Source organism: Canis lupus, chromosome 38 (assembly GCF_011100685.1).
Source record: "Canis lupus familiaris isolate Mischka breed German Shepherd chromosome 38, alternate assembly UU_Cfam_GSD_1.0, whole genome shotgun sequence".
NCBI classification, from domain to species: domain Eukaryota; kingdom Metazoa; phylum Chordata; class Mammalia; order Carnivora; family Canidae; genus Canis; species Canis lupus.
In genome coordinates this window covers 2,639,914-2,652,772 of record NC_049259.1, presented here as the reverse complement: position 1 = coordinate 2,652,772, position 12,859 = coordinate 2,639,914, and the positions used below count along the sequence as shown (strand labels likewise).

The window sequence follows — 12,859 nt, the reverse complement described above, 5'->3', positions numbered from 1 at the left end:
TCAGTAAAAAAGCTTGTCTGATCTACCATTTTCTAACCTTTCTGATTGTTGACACATCCTCCTGAGGGGCATAATGTCCATTTTTTAATAACTTTCTGTATTTCATAGATGCATCTAATGACAAAATAATAGCCTAACATTGGGTAATTTCCCAGGACTTGTGTTACCAGTTATGAGCTCTCACAATGATGGTCCCTAGAAAGCCCTGCGCTTAGGGCAATGTGCCCTGTTACTGGAGTCCCTGAGGGTGACTTCCTTTGGGATAATCTTAAGAGGATGGTGTATAATGAAAAATGAAACAGGAAAGATAATTTCTGCCAGATGGAAAGCATTGGTGTCAAGGTTGTTGCTGGAGCATCACAGCTGATGGGATTCCCATGTGCTTTGAAGACGTCATCACTGCCAGAAACCCTGCTCTTATCAAGGTCACTGTCCATGCTGCCCAGTCCAGTGGTTGATGTTTAGCTCTCATGGTGGCATTGGTTACTTCCTCCTCCTTGAGATGCTCTTCATGAGGCCTTCCAGGAGACCACACCCCTCCCGAACTTCCTCCTACTTCGTGGCTTCTCTCACGTGCTCTGCTGGGATCATATTCTTTTTTCAAACCTTGGTTTGAAGGTTGGCAAGGCCCAAACTTCTAGTCTCCCTACGTTCTCTCTCTAGGCAGTCTTTCTTCAGTCTCAGGGCTTTAAGTGCTAAGTGTATGTGACTGTGAAATTTATTGTTGGGCTTGACTTTTAAGCTCTAAACTCTTGTACTTACCAGCCTTCTTGATATCCAGGATAGCATCAAAAAATGAACATGTCCGAAACAGAACTCTTGAGCACCACCCCCTCCATCTGCCAGTGGACAATGGCCTCATCACAGGGCCAGTAACTCAGGCCACATGCCTTGGGTCATCCTGGATTCCCGTCTTTCTCACACCCATGCCCAATCCATCAGCAAATTTGGACTTCTCAAAATATAGCTTGAATCTGATCACATTCGCTATTTCTGACGCTACCAACATTGTCCAAGCCACCGTCCTGTCCTACGAGGTCTAGGCAGTCGTGCCCTTGCTGGTGTCCCGGTCTCACGTCTGTCCTGCAGTTTCTCCTCCACACAACCACCACAGTATTACTTTGTGTAAATGAGACCACGCGCCCTGCCTGCTCGTAACTCCTGGTGATCTCACATAAAAACCACAGAATCTGTACTCCTGCCCTGGCTTGTATGATCTGGCCCCCGGCTGCCACTCCCACCTGTTTCCGACTCCTGACCCACCTTCCTCACCACACTGAAGCCCCACTGGTCCCCTTGCTGCTCCTCAGGGACAGCACGCGCTGCTCTCCCCCTGGCCCCTGCCCAGTTGGCTCTTTCTCTGGTCCTTGGGAGTTGCTGTTTCTGCATTGTTTAGGTCCCAGCACAAATGGTGCCTCCTTATGAAGGCTTTCCAGAACATCTCTGGACAGTCCTCTTCCCACCCCCTTCCCCTGCTGTATTTCCTCGGTGGCACTCAATTATCCTTCATCCTGTGGCATGTAGTTCTTACCGTCCATCTGTTTTCTACTGCAGTGTAATCTCTGCGAGGCAGGGACTTCTAGCTCATTCTCTGCTGTATCTCTGCACCTAATCAGCGCCTTGAACACAGCGGGTACTCAATAAATCTTTTTAAAATGAATAGACGAATCCTCTGAATGACCTCGAAGTCACTCACTCTGTCTTCCTTTAGTGAGTCTGGCATCCAGATGGATTAGATTCCAAGCTGGGGATGGAAGGCTCCTGCCGCACTCTGAAATGTCAACACTCTTAGCAGGAGGAGATCAGGTGAAAAGCCCTACTTGCCCTGTAACTGATTCTGAAGCGTCGCATTAAAACCTACCTGCCTTCTCCTATTCTGATTATATTTAAGAGGGAATAGTGATTCTTAGTCCTGAGAGTTGTTTCTCCTAAAATATCAGCCGCGTGAGCCTGACTTTGAGAGAGCCCACTCTTTGGGAAATATCTGATCATTTGTTTCTGAGCTTCATATAAAAGCTCAATTGTCCATAATGGATAACACACTTATTAAATTTAAAATATTTTATTTCAGGAAAGATACACTTAGATTTGTTTCAATCTTGTTTTCCTATAGTCTTAAATTAATCATGACATCTTAGAGAAAGCCAATGATTCTTCTTTCTAAATCTGTATAAAAAGGATTGTGTGTGTGTGTGTGTGTTTTAATTTTGAAAAACCACAAGAAAAATACAACCACTTTCTTTTTGTCCAGGTCAGTCACTCACTCCGGTTAGATTGAACATTTAAGTCTGGCAGCCATCAAATACTTTTAAGTATTTACAAATATAGTTAAAACTACACCCCTAGACCATTGGCTTTCAAAAGAATTTGGATCTGCTTGACTTACAATAAATATGTACCAAACACATGAGCAATTTTGAAGTTGCTAATGAGGTTTTAAAAATAAAGATTGCTAACATTTATTAAGCAGTTTCTGTGTCAGGCAAATGAGAATTGCTTCAAACAAAGTTACTTAATTCTTTCAGAATTCCTTTGAGGTAGGGTCAGTTCCTTTAGAAATGTCACTTGGATTTAAAAACAACAACCACCACCAAGCCGGAAGAGCATCAGTGATCTATCTGCCCAGGGCCATGCAGCTAGAGGGAGAGGCCAGGGCTCACCCCAGGGCTGCCGGAGTCCCTCGGGCACACATGGTGCTGGCAGGTGGAGCGGCTTACATGACAATGCTACTGATCTGCGAGACCGCTTAGACCAGCTCCTGAGAACCTGGATCCACTTTTTCTGTTTGACCACGTACATCTGTACATACACAGGAAAACTGCAGGTAAATGCATGTACTGTCACTGTGATAGCCACTTCACTGCTTCCGGACCGCTCAGTGCTCCTACCCTCTCCAAGCGGCAGCTCTGGACTCTCTCTGTGCTGCTGGGGGATTTGCCCTGGGCAGGAGTCTGTCCTCCTCAGGATCACTAGGTAGCCCCAGCTTTTTGTTAAAGAAAACAACTTGACGTGGTGTAAAGAGCTTTGTGCCCCTCTATAAAAGATGTCAAGTTTAAATTCGATATTTTGGAGAAATTCTTAGTGCCGTTTCTACACCTTTTATAAGCACTGTCAGCGTCAGTAAAGAACAGAATCTTCATCCCATTCTCCCAGATGACTTTGGGGCCGGTTAGCATTGTTGTTAGCAGTGGTATGCTGGCAGATGTTTCACACCTGGCTCTCCAGCGGCTGGAGGTGGGAGGAAGCCAGGATGGACAGCTTTTGCCAGGTCCTGTGGGGTGAATACCCCACCCCCAGGGCTGATCTCAAGCCACCAAACACATGATCACTGAAAGTGCTGCTGGGAAGAGATGCACAGAAGCATACCTTTCCGCCACGCAGATACAACACACATAAGTAACTTTAAGGAAGTGATGGGTTTTGAGTGGTCACTACCTTTGTCTTTAATGTAATTAATTGTAAGTTTCTATAATTTAATTTTGAACAACGGCCATGTTTCACAGCCAGTTCTCAAAATGAAATTTTAGCAATCTGCTTTTTATAGTCTGAGCTAGCCCAGCATACCACTGAATTAGGGTCCCAAAGACAGCAAGATTCAACTTTTCCTTTTGATGCTATAGATTTTAAATGAACTATTGATATCAGCGACAGGAATTTGCAGGACTTTGGACTCTCAAAAGGTAAAAAGCAACATCAATCCTTTGAGCATGCCAGGGCATAAACTTGGGGTTTGTTTTTGACTAATTTAAAATATATCTACATCTAGCAATGATCATTGAACTTTACAATTTCAACCTATTCTTCCAAACTTCAATGAAAAGTGATTTTTAAACCCAGGCAGGGTGTGGTCCATGCAAGAGGTGGCCAACGGAGTGAAGCGTATGGCTGTCTTCTTCCTTCCCATCTGGGTATCCTGGACAGTTGTGACCAAAGGTTCGAACCAGGGAACTTGAACATCCATCCAGTAAACTTCTAATGATTTGCCCTGGGAGGATCCAGGTACCAGAAGTCAATTCAATCTCTTCTACCCAAGCAAGGATTAGCGGAGAAGATCCAAGCCAAGGTGTGGAGAGATGGCCTCCACCGCCACCCCCAAGCATCTTGAACACTTCAGTCCGTGCGGGTGTGCTCAAAAGGCCGGAAGTCTTCGCCGGCCCCCTTCACCCAGCTTTACCTCTGGTAGCACTCCAGGCTTTCTATTCCTAGGGCTTTGTCCTGGGTAGGAACTACAACAGGAAAAACAGGTAGCGTGTTGTAGCGGCGTGTATGAGCTGTAGCAATTATTCATCTGAGAGCTTACCCAGGCTTTTGTTTCTCTGCCATTCTATGGCTCTCCGGGAGCCAAGTAGAAAGTCAGACTTACTAGTTCTGGCAAACCATCCATTGGTGGAGGAAGTTTGTTGAAACTAGTGTCTAGGACTTGGGGTATAGAGGTTTCTTTCTGTCTCCCACGAATAGGGAACTCATTAGGTGTTACTCATTGCATATTTAACAAACGCTTCTGGAACCTAAGTGAAGCCTCCATGCTGAGTGCCAGGCTACGTACCTGCCCCCTGAGAGGGGTGCAGGGTAAGGGTACAGTGTGTGCTAACTACGGGGCCCCCATTATTCTTCTGGGCCTTTACACTGAGTGGCCACCTGAGAGATAGGATTACAGATACCTGTCCCTTCCACTCTTTTTTTGTGATTTTTTTTGCGTTTATGGAGAGGATGAGGGCTCTGCCTGGCTCCTTAAGAACCGGCTCCGTGCACAGCTGATATACTTGTTGGGACTTTGGGATCTTTGGGCAAAGGCAGGGAGGCTCAGGGTTATGAAAACAGCTTTGGGACTCCCCCTCCCTGGGGTCTCCAGGAATGAGACTATTCTTAGGAGGCGCCTCTGCCCTGAAAGAGCTTTCCTTTGCCACTTGGCCTAAAGGATTTCTTTTTGAAAAAGAAATCTGGACTGGAGTCAAAATCCTAAACTGCAAAGAGGTGGCCAATTAGGCTTCTGGGCTGCATTCCAGCCAAGGAGGCAGACTCTGCCCTTCAGGGCCCCACATGAGCTGGAAAGAGATTCTTGGCCCGTGGTCCCATGGCATGGTGGGATGCAGGAAGCCAAGCTCACAATCCATGCCCCTCTCCTAACGGAGAAGCCATGAGTCAGCCTATCCCATTCCCTCCTGCCCTCAGAGTCCAGCCCGGGACAATTGCATGGCACAGCAGGAAGAGAGGGAAAGGAAGCTGTAGAAAAATAAACATTTCCTTGCATTTTACTTGGAACATAATGGCATTTGTGGCGTGCTAAGATCTATGGCATCTCCCACAGCCTCACCCCACTCTGTTTTCCTCCTCTGTGGGGAAACAGATTCTTTCCTTACCTGATGAGAGTCCAGGGTGCATCCTGTGGAAAAACAGGAGCAAGATATAGAAGGTAAAAGCCAAGCAACCAAAGATCACGCCACAGACCAGGAAACTATAGCTGCCCTGAGCCTGGAATATCTGCCAAAGGGGAAAACACAAATACAGACCATCAAAACCTCACATGAAGGTGTACCGGAGGAAGCAGCTTTCTCTGACCTCTGGCAGGTTTTTCAGTCAGGTGGAGGGCCATCACGCCGATAGGCAGGATCATGGGTAGGTAGGGGGGCTGCTTGGCAGGAGTCCTGCTCTGAGGCAGGGGTGAGACCTCATGGCCCCTGCAGTCCCTGGAACCTTCTGAAAATCTCCATATTTTTCTTTAAATTCTGATCATACTGTTTCTGTGCCTACAAGGCCTAACCAGAACTTTGCAAAGGATTTTGTATATATATCTTTTTTTTACCGTGGAAAATTTATTTTTTTTTAAAGATTTCACTTATTTATTCATGAGAGACACACAGAGAGAGGCAGAGACATAGGCAGAGGAGCCCTGTGAGGTGCCCAATATGGAACTCGATCCCAGAACCCTGGGATCATGCCCTGAGCTGAAGGCAGACAGTCAACCACTGAGCCACCCAGGTGCTCCGGAAAATTTAAAGCACAGGCCAAAGTAGCTTATGGAACTCCCATGGACCCATCAACTGACTTTAGTGATTAGCACCAATTTCCTCTGTACCCCTACATTGAAGCAAACCCCAGACATCACATCATTTCAGTGCAGCTCTTCCCCCTCCTGGCAGGGCCCCAGAAGAAGGAAGGAGGTTTGTGATGAGGGACATTTGGGAGAGACCGACAGACCTAGGTTTGTATGTCCCATCACTTATTAGAAGCATGACCGACCAAGGGCAAGTTGCTAATTTATCTGACTTTCAGCATCCTCCTTTATAAAAGGGGGATAACAATATATGCCTTAGAGTCTTCAATAAAAAGCAGATGTATTTTTTTTTCCTGGTGAACAGAGGAGACGTGGGGATGTCTGAAGAGAAGTGGGTGAGCTGGCTGTTGATCAGGGCAGACTTGGGCAGGACGGCGGGCCCTGTGGAGGACGGCCAAGGCTGGGAGAGGTGGGGTGGGGACGGCAGGTTGAGAAGGGGTGGGAAATGAACTCCCGACTCCACTGAATCCTGTCCCAGGCTCTGGGAGCGAAGTGACATTCCCATGGGGCCCTGCTGGCCCCACTCCCAGAGAGGCCTTGTGTTTGCATTGGACTGTACCCCACATCCCTTCACATTTCCAGGTCCCACATTCGGAAGTTCAGTGTGCAAGGCTGGCTCAGGAGCAGAAACAGGTAACAGACGGAGGGGGCCCTGCCTGCTGAGTGGGACCCTCAGGGAAGGGATAGGGTGGGCTCAGAAGGTGGCTGGCCGCTTCTTCCCACCTGCTCAGAGGGGGGCTCCCCAAATACTGGCCCCTTCCTCTAGGGTCTCCCACATACCGAACCAACCAGCATCTGGAGGACCATCTCACCAATTCCTGCCCCTGTCACCAGCACCGTGGTCGCACAGCCTAACCAAAAGAGAAGGATTTGGGTTAGTAAAAGCAAGGTAAGGAGCCAGAAGTCTGCTGGTATGAGCCCAGTTATTTCTGGGAAGACTCTGGAAAATGGTATGACTGCCTAAGAGGACTACTTCGAGTTCCTTAGATTTCTCAGACTTTAGTCCTTAACTTTGCTTTGGGGATGGTAGGTCCTGCCGTCACTATGCTTTCACTGTCCTAGGACCTTCAAGTACTCAGGGTTGTCTTCAGGGTAAATTCCAAGTTGCTCGGCCTGGCATTAGGAAGGGTCCTTCCCAATCTGACTGCCACTGACCTTTCCAGAAAGCTTTTCTGACCTCCTCTGGCCAGCCCTTGGCTCTGGGCAGACCTGTGTCCTCACTGCCCTGGCGCTGCACTGACCGGCCACACCTCTGCTTGCTCCGGCAACGTGGCACAGACCCTCCGAGTCCAAGCTTCAGGGTCAGACTATGGTCTGGGGTCCCGAGCCCAGCTGTGTTAGCTACTAGCCATGAGATTAGGCCACTTGTCCCTCTTTCTGTAAAATGGGCATGAACTCCTCCACAGCGTGGCCCTGCAGGAAGTGCCATGTGGTACCCAGCCTTGTGTGGGCACACGGGAAACTGCCTTGGGGAGAAAGTCCACACCCATTCATGTAGTTTGCAGGGCCCTTTATACCCCATCCCTGCTGAGAGCTCAGACGCCTCTGAACCTGCTCACAGTCTACCCTCCATACCCTCCAGCGCCGGGAAACCAGCTTGCTTCCTGCCAGGTTCTGACACGTGTGTTCCCTGCCTTCTGAGCATTATTCCTCCTCCTCTCCATCTGCCAAGCTCCTGTTCACCTTTTAAGTTCCTCCTTTAGACCTCCCCCAGGCCCTAAACCTGCATGAAGTTGCTCTTTGTCTGTCTCCCTCGGCCCCTCCAACCTTTTCCTCCTTACCCGGCTGCCTGTTTGCAAGGCAGCCTTCCCCGAGGGGCTGCAAGCCCATGAGAGCACACCGTGCCTTGAATTTTCGTTCAGTGGCTACACACTATTAGCCCAGTGGCCAACCTGTGGTAGGTGCTTGTGTTTTTTGAATAAAACAGGATCATCATTGCCTACTTTGTGCTTCAAGTTCCTCTCTTGGTCTGGCTTATATTTATACCTAGCGCTATGTCTCTGCTGTCACAGTGTCCCCTGCCCCTGCCCTGCCCTTCCCTGGAGCACCTTTCCTTTTTCCTTTTGCCTTTCCAAATCCTGAGCCAGTTCACGTCCTATCTCCTCTGTGAAGCTACATGTGGATTGAACACTGGTCGTTCCCTTCTCTGAGTTCCAGAAGCACCCGTGTCTAGTCCACTCATTCATTCAAAAACCCGCCAGTACTTTCTGTGCACGGGTGTGAAGCTAAATGCCAAGAGTACTCAGATGATCTGAGCTGACATGTCTGCTGAGCACCTGGGAGTCCACTAAGCCGCTAAGCCAAGTGTTCTATGTCTCCTCCTCAAATGCACACACAATCCGATAGGTGGGTAGGTGGGTATGTGCATCCCCATTTTGTAGGTGAGAAAACCGAGGCTAAGAAAGGGGAACAAAATGGAATCGTACGAGGTCACAAAGCCAGAAAGCGTGCAGGCAGGACTGGCGTTCAGGTCTGCCAATGACCTCAAAGCACACGCTCTTGCCTTTGTCCCCTGCTGGTGCCCACAGGGAACACGTCATCGAGGAGAGGACACAGATAACAGGTACAAAAGTCATGAGGCAGGTCAAACACGAGAGGCAAGTACAAAGGGGAGGGGCACATCTTTCCAGGGGAGATTAGAGAAGCTTCCAGAAGGGGTGGAGAGAGAGAGACTGGAGTAGGCAGGCAGGTGCAGGGGCGGGATGGAGCGGAGCGGGCACTGCAGGCAGGGAACGGCAGTGATTCACAAGGCCAGGATGCAGGCCCTGGGTGGGAGCAGGGTGAGAGGAGGTGTGACAAGTGCCCCAGGGGATTCTAATGTGGCACCGGCACTGAGAACCACCAAGGCAGGCAAACGTGAAGGGGACAGGTGGGCACCTGCCGAGGCAGGGAAGTCGGTGATTAGAAGCTGGGCACCGTGAAGTGTTCCAAGCAGGCACGGGATGGGGAAGGCTGAACGGAGGCCGAGATGGTGAGAGAGGAGAAGTGGGTGGATCTGAGTGATCACCTGCGAGCAGAATCAACCAATCCCAATTATTGTTATTACACTCTAGCATTTGGCTTAGCTAATTAATTAATTTTTAAGTAGGCTCCACACCCAAGGTGGAACTTGAACTCACAACCCCAGGGTCAGGAGTTGCATTCTCTCCTGACTGAGCAGCCAGTAGCTCTATCCTCTAACGCGGGCTGACTGCTTAAAACGCGGGGATCTTCTGCGTGACGTGTGATGCCAACATTAATTCACTGCTTCACTTGGTCGCTTGGGGTTTGGAGATCATCCTTAGGTTTCAAGGATTCAGGCTCCCACCTCTCCTAGTGGGTTTAGCTCTAATTGCTCTGGCCACCCCCACGCCGCCTACACCCGTTTCCACCACCCCCTCCTCCCCTAGAGAAATCACTCCTCCTCAGCGTTGGTTTTCCTTCACCCTAGGGCACTCTAGTTACTTCTAAGGGCAATGCTAAATGTTCACAACATAATTATTTTTAATTAACTCACTTTTTAAAAAGGCCTTTGCTATATGAAGTTGGGAAGCTACAGAAAGGGGAGGGAGATTCGTGGAGAGAATCCGAGGCTTCCGACATCAAAGAACCCCACTGTCACAACCCCAAACCCAGGGTGGAGACGCTGCCCTACTCCTTCGTGCCTCCAAACATATCCACAAGAAGAGCAAAGCAAGGAGGTGCTCTTGCTGATAAGTTATAAACCCCTTTCCTAGACCATAACTCTCCCTGTGCAACCTGCTGGTCTTTGAACTTGGAATTTTTGTCACACAAAATGCCAGCTGTGGGCCAGCAGACATCGCCACCCGGAATCGAAAACAGGAAAGAGAAGTGTACTGCTTCTGCGTGGCCTGACGTCACATGACACAGGTACGGTGTCGAATGGGGAAAGCCACGTGGGATAGAATGAGCCCCCTCAGGAACCGGGAACCGGTTCCCACCAGTCAGGAGGGGAAGCAAGCCTTGCTGGGAGGAGGGGGGCAGCGGCAGAGCCGGGATACGACGGAGAGATGGGGCGTGGTGGGAGCAAGTGGTACTGGGGTGGGGGTACCTCCCCGCTCTGCGCACCTGCACACCTACCTTTGTACTGCAGGATGTCCTCGGTGTAGGCCAGCATGCTGGGGAAGGTGCTGCTGAGGAACAGGCCCAGGCTGGCTGTCCCCACGAACAGGAAGGCGACGTTGTAGGAGAAAACAAGAAGCACCAGGAAGGTCACCACCACGCCCACCTGTAACCGCGGGGATGGAGGAGATTAGCAACGAAGGGGCTGCGGGGCGGGGGGATCGCAGGGCTTCAGGCTCCAGAAAGGTCCTCCCTGACCCCAGAGCAGCGCTGCGTGACCAGGACGCCTCCCTGTGGGCTCCACGGGCACTGCGCCTCGCAGCCTCGCTCCTGGTGCCGCCAAGGAAGCCCTGGGAACTAGGACCGCTCAGGAGGAGCCACCCAGACCGCGGGGCAGATGGCCTGCCATCCACGCGGAGAAGTGGAGGAGCGTGGCGAGGGGTACCGCCTGGCCCAAGGCCCTATCTGGGAGCACGGGGAGTTCCAGCCAAGGCACCAGCTCTCTGCCCTCCACTATCATCGAGAGGAGCTGCTTTTCTTGCCCTAAAAGCCATGAGTTCCCAGAGGAAGCCCAGGGGTAGCAGGAGAGGCTGGCAGGGCTGGGGGTGGTAGGAAGGGTGGGTGGTGGGGTCCCCACCCTCAGAGAATCCAGGCACACCGCCCAGAGGGAGGCTCAGTGGCTATGGCAGCCTCCCCCAGGTCCAGCTCAGACCGCCCTGAGCAGATTCCACCCCCTGGTTAGAGGCGCCTGGGATGAGCTCAGGGACCAGAGATCTTTCTAGTTCAGCAAGGGTCTCTGTCACAGGGGAATATTTTTGTTTGATCATGCTTTTCCTAAATTCCTTAAAAATGTTTTTATGTTAACATTGAATACTTTCTTTTTTTTAAACATCTTATTTATTTGACACGCACAGAGAGAGAGAGAGAGAGAGAGAGAGAGAGAGAGACAGCACAAGTGCGGGGGTGGGGGGCAGACAGCAGAGGGAGGGAGAAGCAGACACACAACTGAGCAGGGAGCCTGATGTGGGGCTCGATCCCAGGATCCTGAGATCATGACCTCAGGTGCCCCAATATTGAATAATTTCTATGCAAAATGCCTTTGGGAAGAAAGTCAGGCAGCTCGGTACTGGAGGCAGAAGACCTAGGTGCAAGTACCAAGTCTGGGGCTTGAAGTCCTAGATCTCTCTGACTCCAGCCCCCAAGTCTGCAAAGTGGGTTACCAAAGCTCCACTGAAGAGTCGTGGAGAAATGAAGCAACGCAGGGGCCATGGCTCTAGACAACTATCAGTCTTGAATTTGTGTGTGTGAGCTTCCTTTAATGTCTCCAATCATAAGGGTCTGGAAGACCATGGAAAATCATGGCTTTCAGGTAAAAATCTCGTGGCTGAGTATCTCTGTTTCTAGAAACAAGCAAGATAAAATTATAGAGCAGAGGGCCTGAAGGTGTGTCAGAAACCACCTCCAGCCCCAGCTGCACCCTGGCTGAGCCAGAGGAGTGAAGGGACCATCACCCCCGCAGGTAGATCCCAGGGACCCGCTGCAGCTAGAGGAAGAGCCAAGCAATTGCAACCCCGGAGCCCCCTACACTTCCCCCGTCTTCATGGGCCCTTCAGTCTCTGCTGCGAGATCTCTCAGTCTGAGACGGAGACTCAGGGCTTGCCAGCAGAAGGCTGCCCGAGGCGGGGTACGCTGGAGGAAACTCTCCTCCCCATGGAGAAGCAAAGCGAAAGATATCTCTTGCGTGATAAAAATGTGAGAACAAGTAGACAGAGCTAAGGTTCCAAATATAATGTATTTCTTTGGCACAGAAAATGGCCCCATTGCCTCGCTGCTCTTTCTTCCTCCTCTGCTCAATCTTTACATGTTGGCGCCGCCCCAACCTCTCCTGGCTCTTCTTTCTCTGCAGTCCCTTTTGGTCCAGCGCATGGTTCCAAATATCTCTACGCCCAACCTCTTAAATCCATCCTTCCAGCCACGACCTGTCTCCGAGCTCCAGACTTGCACATCCTCCTGCCCCTCCGACAGGTGACTGGCTGACTAACAACGTAGTCTCGACAGAACGTGGCTTTTCCTCCCCCCAGATCTCCTCCTGCCCACGTCCATGAATGGCCTGCCCATCCACCCAGTGGCCAAAAGCCCTGTAACTACAGGAGTCCTCAAGGCCTTATTCCCTCCCCGCCTCCATTCAGGCCAAGGGCAAGTCCCATCAACTCCACCCAAAAAATGCTGTAGACTCTTGTGTCTCCAAACCCATCCTGACCACCCTCATCCAGCTGCCACCACCTGGACTGCAAGAGGGGCTCCTCGCTGTCTCCGTGATTTACTCTTGCCCCTCCTAGATCTCCTCTCACACACGACAGGGGGGTGTGCTTTTATTTTTTATTTATTTTTAATTTTTAAAAAACATTATTTATGAATGTATTTATTTGACAGAAAGAGAGAGAGAGAGAGAGCACAAGCAGCGGGGGTGGCAGGCAGAGGGAGAGGGAGAAGCAGGCTCCCCACTGAGCAGGGAGCCCAGTGCAGGGCTCAATCCTGACCTAACAGACTGAGCCACCCAGGCCCTCCCCCTGGAGTGTGCTCTTAAAATACAAAGCAGATCACGTCCATTCCCTGTTTAACACTGTCTAAAGGCCTTTCTCCCACTTTGAATAAAACCCCAAACAAGACCTTACAGGATCTAGCTCATGTCTGCTTCCCCAACCTGCTGTCTCTCTGCATCCTATCGCCGACCCTGCCCAC

At 50.4% G+C, this 12,859-nt stretch overlaps 1 protein-coding gene and 1 long non-coding RNA gene across 2 annotated transcripts in view; one reads left to right on the top strand and one right to left on the bottom strand.

Moving 5' to 3' along the window:
• Window positions 1–2,046: 2,046 nt before the first annotated feature.
• Window positions 2,047–12,859, bottom strand: part of MFSD4A (major facilitator superfamily domain containing 4A) — a 29,481-nt gene continuing 18,668 nt past the window's right edge. Inside the window, exons 7-10 of the mRNA XM_038586035.1 lie at window positions 10,136–10,283; window positions 6,836–6,906; window positions 5,361–5,481; window positions 2,047–4,226 (exon numbers count right to left, since the gene is read on the bottom strand). Coding sequence (XP_038441963.1) covers window positions 4,171–4,226; window positions 5,361–5,481; window positions 6,836–6,906; window positions 10,136–10,283 — 396 coding nt within the window. The 3' untranslated portion in view covers window positions 2,047–4,170. The remainder of the gene's footprint in view (window positions 4,227–5,360; window positions 5,482–6,835; window positions 6,907–10,135; window positions 10,284–12,859) is intronic.
• LOC111094507 lies at window positions 6,483–10,981 on the top strand. Its single transcript, XR_005385593.1, has 4 exons — window positions 6,483–6,688; window positions 6,822–6,944; window positions 9,772–9,925; window positions 10,149–10,981. It is a non-coding gene; the product is annotated as an uncharacterized LOC111094507 (long non-coding RNA).